Source organism: Amia ocellicauda, chromosome 16 (assembly GCF_036373705.1).
Source record: "Amia ocellicauda isolate fAmiCal2 chromosome 16, fAmiCal2.hap1, whole genome shotgun sequence".
NCBI classification, from domain to species: Eukaryota; Metazoa; Chordata; class Actinopteri; order Amiiformes; family Amiidae; genus Amia; species Amia ocellicauda.
Window position 1 is genome coordinate 30408903 of NC_089865.1, and position 19441 is coordinate 30428343.

The 19441-nt window shown below is 40.0% G+C and overlaps 1 protein-coding gene across 3 annotated transcripts in view; it reads left to right on the plus strand.

The window, feature by feature from the left end:
• The window catches only part of LOC136711562 (baculoviral IAP repeat-containing protein 1), a 28548-nt gene extending 23382 nt beyond the window's left edge, over positions 1–5166 (plus strand). For all 3 annotated transcript variants that reach the window (XM_066687895.1, XM_066687896.1, XM_066687897.1), the window contains one exon: positions 1234–5166. In XM_066687895.1, coding sequence (XP_066543992.1) covers positions 1234–1598 — 365 coding nt within the window. In that variant the 3' untranslated portion in view covers positions 1599–5166. The remainder of the gene's footprint in view (positions 1–1233) is intronic.
• Positions 5167–19441: the final 14275 nt, after the last annotated feature.

Below are 19441 nucleotides of genomic sequence, written 5' to 3' on the forward strand. Positions count from 1 at the left end.
TGCTCCTAATCTCAGCTCGTTACCTGTATAAAAGACACCGGTCCACAGAAGCAATCAATCAATCAGATTCCAAACTCTCCACCATGGCCACGACCAAAGAGCTGTCCAAGGATGTCAGGGACAAGATTGTAGACCTACACAAGCCTGGAATGGGCTACAAGACCATCACCAAGCAGCTTGGTGAGAAGGTGACAACAGTTGGTGCGATTATTCGCAAATGGAAGAAACACAAAATAACTGTCAGTCTTCTTCGGTCTGGGGCTCCATGCAAGATCTCACCTCGTGGAGTTTCAATGATCATGAGAACGGTGAGGAATCAGCTCAGAACTACACGGGAGGATCTTGTTAATGATCTCAAGGCAGCTGGGACCATAGTCACCAAGAAAACAATTGGTAACACACTATGCCGTGAAGGACTGAAATCCTGCATCGCCCGCAAGGTCCCCCTGCTCGAGAAAGCACATGTACAGGCGCGTCTCAAGTGTGCCAATGAACATCTGAATGATTCAGAGGAGAACTGGGTGAAAGTGTTGTGGTCAGATGAGACCAAAATCGAGCTCTTTGGCATCAATTCAACTCGCCATGTTTGGAGGAGGAGGAATGACCCCAAGAACACCATCAAATAATTTTTTCTTTCACTGTACCATAGTGACTTCAGTCTCCTTATCCATATTGTGGCACTGTGTGGGAATGGACAAGATAATGGGGTTTGATATATAGGCAGGGTCTAGGAACATGTTCACACAAAGGCAGGAACATAATGAAACTTTGTACCCGATCAACTGATATTTATAGCTCATTCATATTTATTTATTTATTTATTTATTTATTTATTCCTTTCCAACTTGCATATCTGTGTTCTGTGTTCTTTCTCTGTCCGCAGTCATAGCATGTCGGGTAGATTTTCCCTTCTCAACAGGTCTTGGGAGGCTAAGCCATTGTCTGTGACAGAGAGTTCAGTTTTAATGATGGCATGGTCAGTAGAGTACACTATGTAACATTGGTACGCAGAATAGCTCAACCACCATTATTATTCCAACCGCCCTGAGGTGCAGTCAATGAATTTATAACCCAAATGAGAATCATAAAATGACAGGAGAATTTTAATGACAGATGGACACACACATGTATATCGTGGTTTTGACTGTGCACTTGGTTTGCATAAAGTGGCATACAATATTGTTGTATCATCAAGAGAAATGTTAATGAGAGGAAAACATTTTTTTCTTTCAGCAAAAGCAACTCTGGAAGGCAGCTTCATCAAACTTAGAGAACTGCTGTTGGATTGGAACATCTGCACGACGGACCGAGGCTGGTGGGAGTTTTTCAACACACTGGGGAGTCTGAAGGAACTAGAGAAGCTTAGTGTTTCCATGCCACTGGAGCACCTGCTAAAGCCTTCCTCCTCTACAGTCATCGCCTTTGTGAGAGCCATCTCCCAGCTCCCCAGAGTCAGGCACATCATCGTAGCAGGGTGGCTGCTGGACCAGATGGACCTGGATATGTTTAATGCCATGAAGAAGAAGCATCCCCAGTCACAGAACATGATACTGACTTCCAAAATCTGTGTTAACCCACACATTCTGGTAGACGATTAGCACCTCCACACTCGACTCCCTACGCATTTATAACAGGGATAAATCACTTCAGTCCTCCAGGGCCCCCGTGTCCTCTGGTATTTGTTCCACCAAAGATCTTAATTACTTATTTGGATTAATTATTTCCAAATCCCCCATTATTTCCAGGTATTAACCAGTTGCTAATAGAAAGGTACATTGAGAACCTGCAGGAATCCGACCCTCGAGGACAGGAGCTGCCCTTCTCTGATTTATAATGTCAGTTAGATCAGGACTTTCCATTCCTGGTCCCGAGACACATTACATAAACAAGATTCTGATCAGTCAGTCCTCAATGTTTTTAGTAAATTGTTGCTCTTTTAAACCTGTCTTTACCTGGCTGGGGGACTCTAATCCAGTTCCTGGGGAGCCACTATACCTTCTGTGTTTGTTCTTAAGCTTAATTAATCAATTACACATTTATGATATGATTTATAGATCTTTTAGAGTTCATGGCTTAAAAGTGTATGATTTGAGACACACTACCTGTAAAATGCAGCTTAGTATTAATTTAGTCCAGTTAATCAGCTAATCAGACTGATTGATTTAGTGGGAGTAAGGTGTTAACCTAATCAAATTCAAAATAGGGCTGAGTGCAACATTTTTAATGCCATTGTAATCAAAAGTATGCTCCCTCTATGTTATTTTCAAGAGCCATGATTTTAAGCTTAACTTTTAAAAACTGTACTGCTGTCCACCACCCTTGACTGAAGCAGGTTTTCCTCTAGGATTTTCCTATATTTGGCTCCATCCATCTTGCCCTCAATCCTCAGTCCCTGAAAATGAAAAGCAAGCCCATAACTTGATGCTGTCACCACCATGCTTTATCGGGGGGATGGTGTTCTCAGGGAGACTAGCATTGTTGGCTTAACACCACACATAATGTTTTGCATTTTGGGCAAAAAGTTAATTTTGTCTCATCCAACCAGAGAACCTTTTGTCACCTGTGCTCCTGTCTTCCACATGCATTATAACAAAATTTAATGTGACAGATGTTCAGTGCCACTCTTCCATATAGCCCAGCGTTGTGAAGCACTGAAGTACTCCGGGCACCAGTTTCTCCCATCCTGGCAATGGAATGCTGTAGCTCTTTCAGAGTTACCATTGGCCTCTTGGTGGTTTCTCTGACCATCAACCTCCTTGCCCGATCACTCGGTTTCAATGGACAGCCTGCTCTAGGCAGACAAATGATTGTGACATATTCTTTATTTTTTTGTAATAGATTTCAATGTACTCCAGGGGATGTTCAAAGTTTGGGATATTTTTGTATAGCCCAACCCTGACTGGTGCTTTTCCAGAACTTTTCTCTCTGACTTGCTTTGAAAACTCCTTCATGCTGTGGTGGTTGCTTGAATATGCTCTCTGACATACTCAGAGGCCTTCCAGAAACAGATGTATTTAATCTGAGATAATGTGACACTTTAATATGCACACAGGTGAACTCTATTAAACTAATTATGTGACTTTTGAAGGCAATTGGCTGCACCACAAATTATTTAAGTGTGTCATTGCAAAGGGGGTGAATACTTATGCAATCAATACTTTTTGGTTTTTATTTGTAGTTAATTTAGAAAAGATAATAGATTTTATTTCCAACATCAACATTATGTAATACTTTGTTTAGACCAGTGACCGAAAATCCCAATTAAATCCTTTTTAGTTCCAGAATGTAACACTACAAAATGTCCAAAACTCCTTGGGGGTGAATACTTATGCATTGCACTGAATATATACAGAAGTCAAATGAAGTAGCACCTCCACTTTTACACAGTACCTGTCCAACCCTGCCCATTGAATTGGAATTTTGCCAGTTTTTCTTCAGTATACTTGAGTACTTGAGTATACTTGAACAAAATCATCTTGGAAATTAGATCAGGGCTTCATTCATACTTACGGCTATTAACATATATTAACACATATGCAAGGAATAAATAAAGACATGGAATAATGTATTCTTATTGAAAACATTGTATCCAATCACAACAGCAATGTATTTATCCTATATGATAATTAATAATAATAATAACAACAACAACAATATTAATAATAATAAATACCTACAGTTTAAAACTTAACAACAAAATTGAAACTTGGCCAATTTATGGGGGAGTACACCTAATCAGGTATTCATCTTTAACAATGCCTTAACTTTTTCTAAGAACACTAAGGTTTACTATTTGTATAGATACAAATAATTACAAATTCAATTAAATTCAAATTCTAAACCCAGTTCACTCATACTAACAATATGCCCAGTGCACTGTAATCAATCAATCAACTTAAGCTTTCAACTGGGCTCTCAGATGCTGCAAACACAGGCACGTCCCCAGGGTTTGTTTATATGGTATCAATATCAGAAGAAATAATAATTGCTGAATAAAGTCTTGTTGTCTCGTGAGCCCCATACATATAACCCACTGTGGTCAAGTCCTCTGAAAATGAGACCGGGTTGTTACGCAAATTACCTCAATACTTTACTAATATGAACTCATATTAGCGGTGAAGTTGATCTGCATGAATTCACCAAGATATAGGTTTATTAAAAATGTAATGGCAAACATAGCATAGAGAAAAGCAGAGTGGGTAAGATTAAAAGAGAGAGTGAGAGAGAGATCTATCTATAATACTTGAGTTTTTACTTGACTTTAGTCCTGCTTTTGTATCCCTGCTGTGCCAATTTTTCAGTGAGGAAGGGTCTTCCAGCAAGGAATGTTATGTGTCATGCTTTGGTGAACACAGGCCTGTTTTTGTGAAACACAGAACTTCAAAGCTGTCTTCTTGTCACAGTTAACTCCTTTACCACAAGCCTACATTTCTCAATTAGGAAGGTATATGAATTTGTGTATATATTTGCCAAAATAAGGATGTATGATTTACAGATGGCTGCAGTCTACAGTCAGTTTCATGACTAGATGAAACATATAGTTACTGGCATTGTAGGACTGTTACGTGTGAAATGTATACTTGTGGACACATTTATAAGTAAATTGATGAATGTTTGGGTCCAGATTCTAAAGTGGATATTTGGGTTAAAGAAAGAGTTATAGGCATTGTGGATAAGAATATTAAACCTAATGAGAATGGGTGCATTGTGTCAGCAATGATTCTGGAATGCCACATTTCACAATTCAAAGCTTTTCACTGTACAAATGCTGTACATGTGGTCTCTCTGGGTGTAACTGTCCTACATGCACCTTGCCATTCTGAAAGAACACCTAATGCATGTGTAACCCAGGTTATTTTGTGCTTGTGAGACGATCGCTAAGTAACCAGAGTTTTCATTGCAGTCCGTACTTTATTGATGATCCCTTACAGAAAGAAACGTCTTTCCTCACTTCCATTCCTTAGTGTGTGGTGAGCAGAAAGGACAAGAAGGCGGCCTAGAGATTAAAATAACAAGGAAAATATTGAAAAATATTGAGTAATTCTTCAAGATTATAGAAAATAGAGTACCAGAGAGATCGGGGATACTGAAACTGAGCCAAGTTCGAATGGTTTTTCGTCTGATAAAAGAATATAGAGAATCCTGGCTGTTTTTTTTTGTTTTTTTAGAAGTAAGAAGATCCCAGTAGATTGACTGGTACAACTTTGGTCAACTTCAACTATCTTCAGCATGATTCCTGCTTTATGAGCAAGGACAAACCTTGAAAACCAACACTGCTCCAACTTGGCGGGTGATAGGAATAGTTGAATAAGTTTTTTCCCTTGAGCATTGAGCCCATAGGGTACAACTGGAATAGATAACCAGCCTCCTTTGAACCTAAGATTCAGATAAAGATTTGATACCTTTATTATAACCGTTACTTACCTTTATTTAAAAAAGATTAAGAACTGTGTTACACATGGAAAACTAGTTTTTGGAGAAGGCAATATCAGGATCTTGCATAAAAGGTATTTTTAAAACGGTTTGTAGTTATTAGTAATCATCCCTCATGTATTGTGATTTAATAAATGGTACATTGATTGAACTTGGTTTCCTGTTGGTGTGCTGAGATCCAAACGCCCTGAGCAGGGAGGGTGCGGAGGGTGAGTTCTCTGACTCCGTACAAATAAGAGTGGCGTAGTCGGATTTTAAAATGTAGGTGGTTTTCCCCGTGCCAATACACCCATGGCATGGGACATTTGCACAGGATAAGTAAACAAGGGTAACAACAGGGGAATGTGAGACCCATTTAGACACTATTAAACAACCCAACAACTTCATGGAACTATATGCTATCCACACAAGATGTGGAATGGGACTAATGGTGTCATGATACAAACATTGTTGCCTGCATTTTTAATAGAAGCCAGGGAATGAGGATAAACCTTCAAACTCAATTCACAATAATTCTACTCTTTGTACCAAATACCTTATTGGAAACTCTTGATCCTTCTGTCCATTACCCACCAGACAACAGGTACATGAGCGCCCATAACTCAAATTGATGTGACAGACTGGGAACTGGTTCATGGCGTGCAGTTCTTTTATGATGGCACTGCAGTCTCATTGTACTGTAACACAGTTACATGCAACTGATTTGAAGAACTGACAAGTTAAAACAGTAACTTCTTTTTGAATGCATGGGTTAAACTCTCTGACACATCAATGTGCAACAAAATAGCCAAAACAGTGGATAGAATAGGTCCTAAAACACATGCATTGGTCGACGATGACACATAATCAATAGATAACTTACCATGGATGCTCAGGAGTTTTTCACGATTGAGGATTATAGTATTCAAAAGATACTGCAAAGAATGCTTGGGAACTCGATGCCCGATGACAAATTCTAACTCTTACACTGTGATTGAAAAACATCACAGATCTGTGCCTGGGGTTACCAACACAACATTGCTGAGGGGATAATGAGGGCAGCGCTCTATAGCACACAGACCCTGGCCGCTGTAACAGTTCAGGTTCTGGTTACATGTGTCAGCATATAAATATTTAGATTTTCTGTGTGTAAACGTGTGTTGCTATACCAGGACCTCCTGCTGCTGCTTCTCACACCTCACTGTGTATCTCTTGCTACTGGGACTGCTGCTTTCCTCTCTCCCTGCACATGCTCAGACTTCTTAACCCCCCTCTTTCTCTGCTGCTGTCAGAATCTGTAACACATAATAGTGGACTGTTTCCGAGTTCACCTCCAGAGGTCACCCACATCACACTCTCCACTGATTCTGTTCCCTGATCATTGTGGGTAATCGTTCAATAATCATCCCAGCCTAATTGACTCTGCATCGCACCTGAACCACGCCTTCCCCATCATGAGCCTTATTATATAAACCCCTCTATCCACCTCACTTTTGTGAAATTTTCTGACTTTTCTGACCTTTGTTTAGCACTCTCTGGATTGCCCTGTCTGTTTGGTTTGCCTGATCGATTGACCAGTTTCCTTGACTATGCCTCTCGCCTCAGCCCCTTTGTTAAGTCCGCTATTGGATTCCACCTTCTCTGTCCCTTTCGGGTGTCAGAACCTGACAGAATCATAATCCATAGAGGGGGTGGCGCACCTGTCAAAACACAAATAGATGGGAGCTGCACAACTTCATATTACTGTTACTTCGATGTCCCTCGCTCTCTGACAGTTCCCTTCCATGGTGAGCTGCAACAGCCGAGTTAGACCGTTTCATTTTATATACCTGTGAGTTAATTGTGTAATTGCAGAATACAAATAATGACACAGGAGACGCCTTGAAATTAGTATTAATGGCAATACCTAAATCAGTGAAAACAACTTGGGTACGATCAGCAGGATGTGCGTATTAATGTAATCCTTTAAACATAATTTGCATAATTTTGGTTAACAGATCCACTTCTGTTCTTTATTCTATTATTTATTCGTAAGAAATATTAAACGTGTGTGGCAGATATTTACATGAGCTACATCGTTATAAGACTACACCGGCTCAAGGACCTCAAGTTATATTCAGGCTTCCCACACAAGTCAGTCTGAATAATGTCAGTCATACACCAACACAAGCTGAAAACATTTAATAATTTATTATGAAGTACACACTCATAATTCCCAGGGAATGTGGGCAGAAGACAATTAACTATTTAAAGCTGTGTAAAAAGTTCACAAGTGTAGATAAATTACAAACGTATAGAAAAACACCATTTAGGATCATTTAAAGTGATAATAGTAAAAATAATAGTGTGACCTTTGCTGCAAGCACAATGTTGGACACCAGATTCAAGAATCTTGTATTATATCACAATAGACTTACTAACAACATTAAAGGTCTACTCATCAAATGCATTGAAAAATATCTTAAGGCATGACTGCAAACAAGCAAAAACATATACAGTGTTGTACATTAAATAAGGTTTATTTTGATCTTGTTGTTTTATTATTATTTATTTATAAAGCTTGCAATAAATGATGTCTTCACTATATAAACGTGGTTGTTTATTATATCATTTGCTGTTACAGAGGTTATTAATTATAAAGAATAACCTGACCTGGATTAAATCATAGCATGTGCCTTTATATCTGCCCTCTGAACATAATATGGAAGTCATTTAAATTTAAACTTGAAATAAAGTGATACATATTCCAATACCAATGATCAGTTTAACTGTAAAAGAGCTACCAAGACTAATTCTTGACTTAAATTTTGCCTTGTGATTAAGAAATAAGAATGAAGAATTAAAAACAGGATTTATTACTCTACCAGGCTGCACATTTCTAGAACTGACAGATAACACCTTTTCTCCGTCTGAATCATGACGCTGAAGTGTGTTCCAATTGAAACGTTTTTGGGCCCCCTACACCATACTCCCATTCTAATTTGAAGTGGAATAGGGTGTAGGCAGCAGGAATTGTGTTGGAATATAGCCATTGTCTATTTAGATGTGTTACTAACTCTTAATTTGCAAAAACAAAACTTCCAACACTGCAATCATAATGGCATTTGGTTCCAGAACTTGGCTCAGCACCTCTTGTTAACTTGTTGTAGCACAATGAAGTGTATAAATGCTAAAACCTATCAAACCTATACTAGGAGAAAATACGTCAGTACGTTGATTGGTGCTTCTTAAAAGTGGACACGGGGAACCTTGTACAATGCATATTAGCATATTGTTAAGCATGAAAAACCCACCTAAAATGCTGCATTGTGTTAAAATGTGTAAATATCAGGACTTCTGTGGCTCCAAAAAATGTGGTGTATGTCACAAATAGTGTTAACCTGGCATTTTGCAAACGTTAAAGTGTTCAGCCATAGCCAAATATTTAAATGATTATAAAATGAAGTCAAATGAGAAAAACAAAGCAGTGCCGCTAGAATAATGAGATGTTATTTTTTTATAATTGTTCCTTAAAAAAGACTATGCACAGTTCTCATGGCTTTTACTAATGTCTGACAAATCATTCCTTTGGCATGTGAAAAACATTCGTAATTTTAGAACATCTGGTGTATTCGTTACTTATATTTTATTAAGTTAGTATACATATTACCAACATAACTTTAAGTACAGATACATATATATTTTTTAACAATAGGATAGTCATGGCTATAGAATACTGTAAATATATAACTAAATAGAGAAATCAGAGGATTCACTGTTATATGGTAGTCTATTATTTATATAAATATAAAGATAAATGGACTAAGCTGTAATTTATATATATATGATATAATGTAATATTGTTCTGATGTTGTTGCAATGTGTTCTGCTGTTATTCTCATGTTTCTTTTCACCAGTAGTTTTTCTTCAGTCACACAGCAACAGTATAATGTAAAATGCAGCCATACATTCAGAACAACAAATGGAAATCATTAGACATCCTACATCCCACTCTGAACTTTAGGCATGTTCCTCATTATGATAGTGGAGATTGCTCAGCTCCTGGATGTTGCAGGTTTTTCCGAAGGGGTATCTCATCCATTGGCCAAGATGGTACATTGCCTGTGGGTACCAGTGTATGCCCTCCTGTACGCCCCCTGCCAACTGGGGGAGGTAGGAGCTCAGGCTGAACAATGCCCTGTAGGGAGCGAAGGAGAGGTGTGCCAGGGGCTGATTGCACATTAGGGCATAGCATGAGACGACTATCCCATCCACCAAGTGTGCCTTCTTTGGTGAGTGGGGCATAGACCCCCTGGCGGACCGAGCGGTACACCCTCCTCACGGGGAAAGGCTGCAAGGTGCCATCGGGTCGCAGGGTGTAAAGCAGGAGGCCAGTGCGCACATCCTTTGCCAGGACAGACATGCGCTGCCCGGCACTAGGACTGGAGGAGTTGGCGGGGGCAATGAAATGCACATGATCTTCCGAGACACACAGCATCTTGACACCAGCCCCAGCGTCCCCCTGTCCCTCTCTACTGGACATTGCCTGGGCCTCTCCCTGTCCTCCCATCTCTAGCTGCAGGTAGCTGTCGAGTACGGGGCTGCCTGTCCAGCCACAGGATGACCTCGCTGTAGACCAGCCTGCCATGGGGGTCGACAGTCAGCACACGCTCTCCCAGCTGCAGCTCGTTCATGGGCTTGACAGTGCCGGCTGCAGTCAGCACGGTGGCATCACCTGGGAAGCACTTCTCTCCTTCATTTATGTTTTTTGGCTCCACCTTGCAATGGGATGGCATGTGATTGAACATTGAAGCCAAAGTCTTCTTTGCCTGCCCCACTGTCACGAGGTTGAGAATGGCTACTGTGTCTCGGTTCTTGGTGGGGGAGCCGCTTGCTTCCAGGCTGCAGCCTGACTCTTCCCACAGCCGAGCCAAGCAGGTGGGGGAATGAGGACCAGGCATCTCATCGGGCCCACACTCTCCTGATTCTGTTGGTAGAGATTAAGAGATTAAGACTTCGGACTTAGATTTACTGTTGTGCACAAATATACATTAATAACACTGGGTTTCCAGATGTGCTGTCCGAGGTCTTTTGGAGAAACACAAAGAAGCGGGCAACGTTGAGGACCGTAGATGCAGTGGTCGGCCAAGGAAACTTGTACAGATGAAAGACACATCATGCTTACTTCGCTTCGCAATCGCAGGTCCTATTTCTTAGAATCCATTCAATAGTTTCCTTTGTTCATATTTGATCTGTTCTGGCAATGTGTCTGGCTCTGGCCCATTGCCATTTTAACATTTTCACCCATTCAATGATGTCATAAATTTCATAAGTATTCCATATTTCTTTGTGCTGTCAACAGATCCTGTAGTATTTTACATTCAGTGACCAAGTCTCGGAGACAAATGTGAGCACTGGTAGTATGCATTAATCAAACACTTCTACTCAGGCAATTGGTTAGATTTCCTTTCAAGAGCGTGCTGATTCTTCCAAATGTATTCATCCCATTTTCACTCTTCTTTTGATTTCTCCATCTGCGCTGATTTACATTCCAAGGTAGACATAACTTTTGACTTCATCAAGAATCCATGATCTAATTATCTTAGATTTAACAAAGCAGTTAAATATGACTTTGGTTTTAGTCATTCATTTTAAGTTAAATTTATTGATTGCATCCAAGAGTTCTTGAATTTGAAGCTGTAAGTCTTCAGGTGTTTTTGCAAAGATAACATAGTAATCTGGGAATTGTATATTGTTCAAATAAGCTCAGTTTATCCTGATTACTTTTTTCTTCCCAGTACAGTCGTGTACACTTCTTCAAGAGTTGCTATAAAGAGTTTTGAAGAGATTGTGTTTCCTTAACATACTCTTTTGTAGATCTTGATCTTGTCATTGCATTGATGATGTGGGATTGTTGATGTGGCATGTGGTAGATATATTTAATCAGAGTTAAGCTTTGGTGTTTTTATTTCCTAGAGCCCTGATGACTATTGATGTTGACTGATATGTTGTGTACATACATTGTGTTGGTATTTCAAAATATATAGCAAATACATATTTTATGGACAATCGGTTGCTCCTTTGCCAATACTGAGGGCAGCATCTAAAATATAGCATTTGTTTCCTAATTTATAAGCATCAAAGTATGCATACTCCTTTTCTTTTGGCTAACAGAACAATACATTGAATGATCACATGAACTATCCTCAAATGTCCTTTCAAACTTGTGAGAATCTAAAAGCAAGGCTCGTTATAGAAAATACTTTACAGTGTGACCTAATTGTAATTGCTTGTCAAACTTTAGACTTACTTAAACAGTACGGAAAACTTTCACCGATCCATTGACTCTTGGAACACTGTAGGGATGAAGGACCCTTATATTCATATCCAGAAGGACAGCTTGGGCTGCAGGTGTCTTCTTCAAGCTGCCACTGCAATTAGGGAAGCCATTTGGAACAGGGAGGGTGCCACATTGCAGTCGGCAGCTCAGTATAGATGAACACTGCTGCTTACTTTTCTGAGCAGAGCAGGACAAGTTGGGACATGTGATCCAAACCTGACTGCTGTATTTACTTGGAGCTTCCCTGAGTGAAGAGGTCCAGGTAGAGAAGCACACATTATTATTATTATTATTATTATTATTATTATTATTATTATTATTATTATTTCTTAGCCATTGTCACAAGATATACACATTGTACAATACTTGTACAAAAGTGAAATTAATAGCTAGACTAATACACAGCCCAATAAAAATAAGCAGAGACGTGCTGAATACATGAGTGCTGCACATAACTGGGTCAGAGCAGGTGAGGTAGAGAAGTAGGAATGAGCAGAACAATTTTAAAACACACTGCTAAGTGCAGATAAAAGAAGCAATATTAATAATGAGAAACAAGATATGAAGAAGTGCAAGTGTTTGGAAAGTATAACAAAGTTGTCTTGTTTAGATGGGGATGGATGAGGTTTTAATAAATTCCTTAACCCCAACATCAAATTTAGGATGATATCTGTATAATTTATTACATGCCATTATTAATTTATTTGGCTGATGATTTTATAGCAAAGGTCTTACTGTAATATATACCATTCGACTGTCCCCGAGTTCACCACCAGAGGTTGCCCGCACTACACTGTCGACTGACTCTGTTCCCTGATTGCCGGCAATCATCTATAATCATCCCAGCCTAAATTGACTCTGCCTCACACCTGAATCATGCTTTCCCGATCATGAGCTATTGCATATAAACCCTTCTGCCCCACTCACTTATGCAAAGTTTTGTTTTGCCTTACCAGCAGCAACGCCAAGCCTTTCTTGTTTACAACCTCCTGAATTACCGTGTTCAGACCCAAGCCTGATCTTCGTTTTCCTGTTTTATGGATTGTCTTGTCTGTTTGGTTTGCCCAAACGATTGACCAGTTTCTTGGAATATGCCTTTTGCCTCAACCCCTTTGTTTAATCCACTATTGGATCCTACCTACCCTGTCCCTTCCGGGTGTCTGATCCTGACACTTACATAGGAAACCATTTATAAAGACCTGGGCTTTCACTGGAAAAGTTTGGGTAAAGTACTGTATTTTGTCGAAGTGTAAAACAGAAGTGAACCCATAAACTGATTTAATGCAACATATCATGTATGTTTGCTGTTCTGCATTGGGGGATCTAGTCAGAACTGCATCCTGTACAGCACTAGGTGTCCGCGTTCATAATCCAGGAATTCCTTTATTAAACACTAGTAGTGGATCTACTTCACAGGGGTTCAAATAAAGAAGACAAATATTTGGCATGTATCAGGCTGGGCTGAACAGGGACAGTCAGAGTTTCTGGTGACCCAAGTGCTGTGGGTAAAGGGAGGTCAAATGGGTGTAGTCAGGAAAATGTCAAAAGTATCTCAAAGACTAGGCAATGGGATGGTCAGGGACACAGGCGAAATCCAGAAGACGAGATGAAATGTTGGCAGGGGTCAAAAACACCAAAGATCAACAATAAAGCACTTGGTTTAAATGCTCAGAATTGCAGTAGTACACTAACAAGACTTTGCGACTTCTGTGGGAAACAAGCGGGATATATATACATGGGTAGATGAATGGATGGCTCAAATGCAGGTGTTATGAGTGATTGATTAACCAGGGAAGATTATTCAATTATTGGATGAGGTTAGTCTGAAAGAGATGGGAAAAAGCATGGTGCAAGAGCGACCTCTGGTGGTGAACATGAGAACTGACTGACAGTGAGCATCACTGCATGAAAATATCTCCACTACTTGTGCAGCTCCAAGTGAATAAAATGTACTCCTCAGGAGCCTAACTAAATACTGAAACAATAGCAGCCGATCCAAACTGCAAATATGTATTCAAAGACCACATCTGTTACCAAGATCCAAAACCTGATTTCACTTGCTCTCTCTCTCTCTCTCTCTCTCTCTCTCTCTCTCTCCTCACAAAATGTTTAGTTTGTTATGTGACTTACCTAATCCAAGGATTCTGCAGAGAGGTAATGTTGATGTGGACTGAAAACAGGATGCTTCCCATCTTAAATTCTCTTCATTGTAATACTCAACTTGTCTTTCATAAAGTGTTGCAGTATTAACCAGCCTTAGCTTTTGGCAAATCACAATGTTAATGTCAAATTCCATTCCCTCATTCTGGCAGGCTATTTTACCTAAACTCTCAAAGTCATTTTGGGAAAGAGGAAATCGCCCACCACAATTACCAAATGTTTCCACGCAGACAGAGGTATGCCATGAACCATTTGAGAAGACTTCAAGATTTGCTTTCAATGAGAAAAAACTTTCCATGGAGGTTAACCTCACATTAGGAATACATGCTCCCTGTTCGCCAACCCACTTGCCATTGTCACATATGAGGTCTTCGTCTGTGGATGCATGATAGTACCTATTGCATCTTAAGAACACTATATCATATTGAAAGAAGCCTTCTATTAAATTGACTGGTTGCACAGAATCTATAATCATGGTCTTTTCTCTTTCCTGGAAATGTCCATTGGGGACATGCGGTAAAGGGGTACATGGAATTGGAACACATTTTGTGTCAATTTGGAGTTCTGGAATCCAGTTTGACATTTCTGTTGCAGCACAATGGCGTTGTGAAGGCCCCTCCAGTTTAGAGCCATGTAAGCAACTGTATTGTACTTTGAATCCATTCAAGATATCCTGAAATAATCTTGTGTCCATTTGAAAGAAAAGGAATGTCTTCACAACAGAAAGGAATTGGAGGGATCCAATTTCCCAAAGTGCATGTGCTTACTGTTGCAATTCCAAAGCACACTGTTCTTCTTGACAACCCATGCTTTGTGAAAGAAGAGTCGTATGAACAAGGTAGGGGCTCACATGAATCCAGGGAAACTACTTCTTTCGGACAAAGGACTTCCTTTTCATTACGGAGCGCATAACCAGAGTAACAATCTATAACAGCAACTAGTCCTGCGGCTGTCATTTTGATCTCTTCAATAAATCCATTTTCCACAGTTATGTTACATCTGTGTTCTGTTCTTGCATAAATCTGGTCTGAAAAAGTGCCGTTTACTCCTTTTAAAGATGACATAATGGCTATCACATATGAAGTGTTCCCCTTTAAATTGGCAATCCTTGTTTCTGTGATATTTGGACCTACTTCTGTAGTGTATTCCTTGTCTAGCCCATTTAATCTTACTGTGTAGTTATATTGTTCCCAGTTTGGATTTGTCTCTGGCTGCGGGGGTGACCACCTTAGGTGTATGCTCTCAAATGACACTGCCACTACAGTTAGGTTAAGAGGCGGCTGAGGCATTGTTCTCACTGCAATACTTGGGGAGGCAGTGACTGGGACCCCACATTTTAATACATTGAGAGCAACAGTATACAGCACCCCTGACTGAAAATCTGTTAGCACAATGTGTTTCCCTGTAGTGATGTTGGAAGAAATCTCTACATTTTTATTTTCATCTGCAAGGACCAGAATAATGTTGTACATCTGTGAAAAGGGGTTGTTCTGACTATTTGAGGCAAATGTTATGTTTAAACTTGTTTCGTTTATGCTGTTAAATATTAGGTCATCATCTGTGGAATTGAAGTAGCTTTCTCAAATATTGTTTCATTAATCTGGGTTTCATTTCCAAATTCAAATTGTAAATGCCTCGAAGTGGTGTTCCTTTGCCAGTTTTCAATTACTACAAGCAGCTGGTCTTGATCAGAAAGAACAAGCAAAGGGTCAGAATGTCTCACTTTTACATGTAAAAAACCTTCCATGAGAAAGAAGCAGGTGTCCTCCCACAAGGCACTGTTGATGAGAACAGTATCAACAATGAGATCAAGGGCAAAGTTTCTAATTATGACAATCCCGCTATTAAAATCCAATACGTAGGTATCCTGACCTGGCCCTCCAACCAAGAGATCTTGACCTCCATCTCTTGTGATTAGTATGTCATCTCCAAAGTGTCCATACAGCTCATTGTTGTGCACATCTCCAATCAAGATATCATCAAATTCAGTTCCCTTAACAGCCTCAATGTTGGTGTAAGTGTCTCCTTCAGCATCACAGTACAATCCGATTCCCATGGACAGGTCAACATATACACCTGTGCCAGATCTGCTGTCCCCACTGAAAAGCAATGTGTCCATCCACAATGTCCATTCCATTTCTGGGAAAAATTAGGTCATCCCCATCACTTGCACTGATGAGGTCATTTCCATCTCCTCCCAGAATGATGTCATTATCAGCGCCTCCGACAATCTCGTCGTCTCCCCCAAGACCTTCGATACGGTGCCTTTTCCCAGTGCCTATTAAGGTATCTTTCTGAGTTCCACCAATTATGTGAGTGGCATCTGTTGAGCTGTTGATCAGATTGGGAAACATCAGAGACCCATACACAGAACGCAGGGCTGAGAACTCTTTTGTTTGAGCCAATAGAAGCTTCTGGCTGACCTGAGATGCGGATAAATTGATTTCTGTAACATTTTTATGGGGAGCCTCCATCAAATCGATGGTAAACACGTAACTGTCAGATGAATGGATTTCAAGATGTCTGTACTCTTCTCCCTTCAGGTAATTGGAGAGAACAACCTTAAGTAAAGAGGATTTTGAGTCACACTGGTCTCAGACACTGAAATGTCAATTTCACTGTATAAGACATGTAAGAGCAATCTATCAATTTTTGCATCCAAAGCAAAATTGTTAATTGTTAACATGCCATACTTCAAAACATAGGTATCTGATCCTGGACCACCTTCCAATGTTTGTAGTGTCTGACCATAGCTGGGACCTGGATCTATGTAGCTGTCCAGACTATTCCCTTTAATTGCATAAGAATATGAATCTGACCTTCCCTGGAAGCGAATTACGTTCTTCCATTGCTCATCGTTCAGGTTTTAAGTGATGATAGGTTTTCGACAGTTTTCGTTTGTGCTAACAGCTATTTCAATGGTTTTAGGTTTGCCCATGGTTTGACTTTGAGTCTTGTTGTCAGGTAAATATGCTGTGATGCCATCAACAGTTTTAATAAGCATGTGCCTGGAATGGTCGCTGGCATCCCATTGTAAAAGATGTATAACTGGATGGTTGCTCTCAGAAGTAATTTTAAGTACATTGGACTCAAATACTACATTTAAACTGCTGTAAGGAAACGGCAAAAAAAGCATGTCAGTGTTCTGGTCCTCTGCAGTGTTGCCCTGGAGATAGTCTGCACCACCACTGCAGCTGAGAAAATTGCCTATATTGTTCCCAACAATAGAGTCATTGAAGGGACTGTCTATCACTGTAATTATGGACTCAAAGCTTTTGTTAAAGGACAGATCTATTTTGACTCCCGTATTCTCACTGCTGTAGTCTATCAAGAATGGTTCAACCATAAGAGTCGCAGCTGAAGTTTTGAGGTTTATGGAGAACTGTATGTGGTCACTAGATATAAATGTAGCATGCTTGTGCTCATCACTTTGGAGCCACTCTTCGCATAAAGAAACACGTTTGTGAGTCTTGAGCATCAAACATGTGAATATGATTCCCTTCTGTGGTGACCCTGATCCTACTGAATGGGATATGAAACAGCACCATATCGGTGATGCCATCTTTAGCAAAATTGTAAATCCAGTCACAGCCCTGTTCACTGTGAATCTCATACAAGTCTGCACCAAGTCCTCCAATAAGGACATCAAGACCTGATCCACCATTAATCACATTATCTCTATCATTTCCTTCTATGTGGTCACTGAAATTGGACCCTAGCACCTGCAAAACATCTGGGTAAATATCCTTCAACACAACTGTAATCCCTTGATTGTATGTAGAGTAATCCAATGAACGTGCTGAGCATTCTGTCACATGTTCAGTGCTGTTAAATCCTTTCTCTTTTGGAACAAAGCCAACACCATCCTTAGTCTGGAATGAGAGATGCTGGAAGTAATCAGCATTACTGGATGCAAACCAGTTTTTGACTCTGAATTTATGGCTGTCTGCATACATAAGGACCAAATCATTAGCCATTCTGCTGCAAATGATGGAGTCGAATGGAGTGTATAATTTTAGTACGTCATCTTTCTTGTCATGGGAAAAATTGTCAATAGTCACCTGGCCACTATCCTCAGGAAGAATGTAAAAGTCACTCCCATCACCACCGCTTACATGAGCCTCTTGAGGTCCCAGGAAAAATGAGTCCTGCCCACTTTGGCCTTCAATGAAGTAATGGTAGTTGGAGAAAATGTTTTCTGAATTGGATCGTACCATAACAACAGAGCAATCTTCTCCTTTGTTCTGCCTCAAAGAAGGCACAGGAGGATTTTTAACCGATACTGGTCTTTGCACACAATAAAATGTATTGTCCTGAGAATTTCCATAGTATGTCCCATACAGGGAAAAGTCATCTTCAGCTCTTCCACAAATTATTTTTTTACTTTCCACTGGTATTATCCACCAGAGGTATGTATATTCTTCTTTATAGAGGAATCTACCAGACTTTCCCAAACCAAGTATCACATCTTTTATTTCAGGGTGAAACAGTGTTTTCATTACGGTATTGAAACCTCCATTCCCATCAGGAACTCCTCCAATCTGAACTTTGATATAACCATCCTCCTCCAATTTAAGTGTGATGAAGCCATTATAACTGGAGAGGTCTCCCCCAGTAAGGTCAATTATCTTCCCATCTATGTTATAGTAATGTGCAGCATTTGACAGGTTTCTTAAAAGTTCGAGATTCTGGTCATATTTCTTTTCCAATGACTTCATGTTCCTAAATAAGCCTCCTGTGGCAGCGTCAAGTAATCCTTCCTCCAAACCATAGCCATTTGGGCATACTTGGTTACAACTTTTGATATGGCTTTATTTACCCTTGACAGAGAGCCAATTGAATGAATACTCTGAGATAAAGAAATACAGCCTCTGGTTATACCTCCTTCAGAGAAATACCACTTTGCTCCCATGAAGCCCATCACCACACCGTAAACAGCCAGTCCGTGACCCACACCTTCCAAGCCCATGCTATGGGACTCCTCAGTGTAGTAGTGAGCAAACTTCTCCATGGAGGCAGTGTAGTACAATTTGGAGTTGTCAATGGGGATGGAAATCTCTCTCTCCACACCATTGCGCACCAGCTTAAATTGAATTTTTCCATCCACTTCCTTGAGTCTATTGAGTCTTCCTGTATTTGATATTCCTTCTCCAGTAAAACATTCAATGAACATTCTCCTGTAGACAGTCCTTTTTGCAGTCTGCTATATCTTCAGCTTTTTTACCACCAGCAAACCTGTCATTTTTATCCAGCTTTTCTTCCGAGTGAAACTCCAGAACTACCTTCTCTGCATTGAAAATCCGATCTTGGATCTCTGACAATCGGTTGTTATCTATCTGAACTTCCCATTTTGTTTCAGCATATGCCAGATAATCCCATTTGCCATTATTGTATTGAACAGGGATCTGTAACACATCATTCTGATATCCATTTGCTTTAAAAATGTTGTGCAGTTCACTCACAACTTCCGCACTGTCTCCCACAACAGCATGAAGTCTCACTGTTGGGACTGAGCAGGTGTGGTGGACAAATTGGAGAAAAACAGACTAC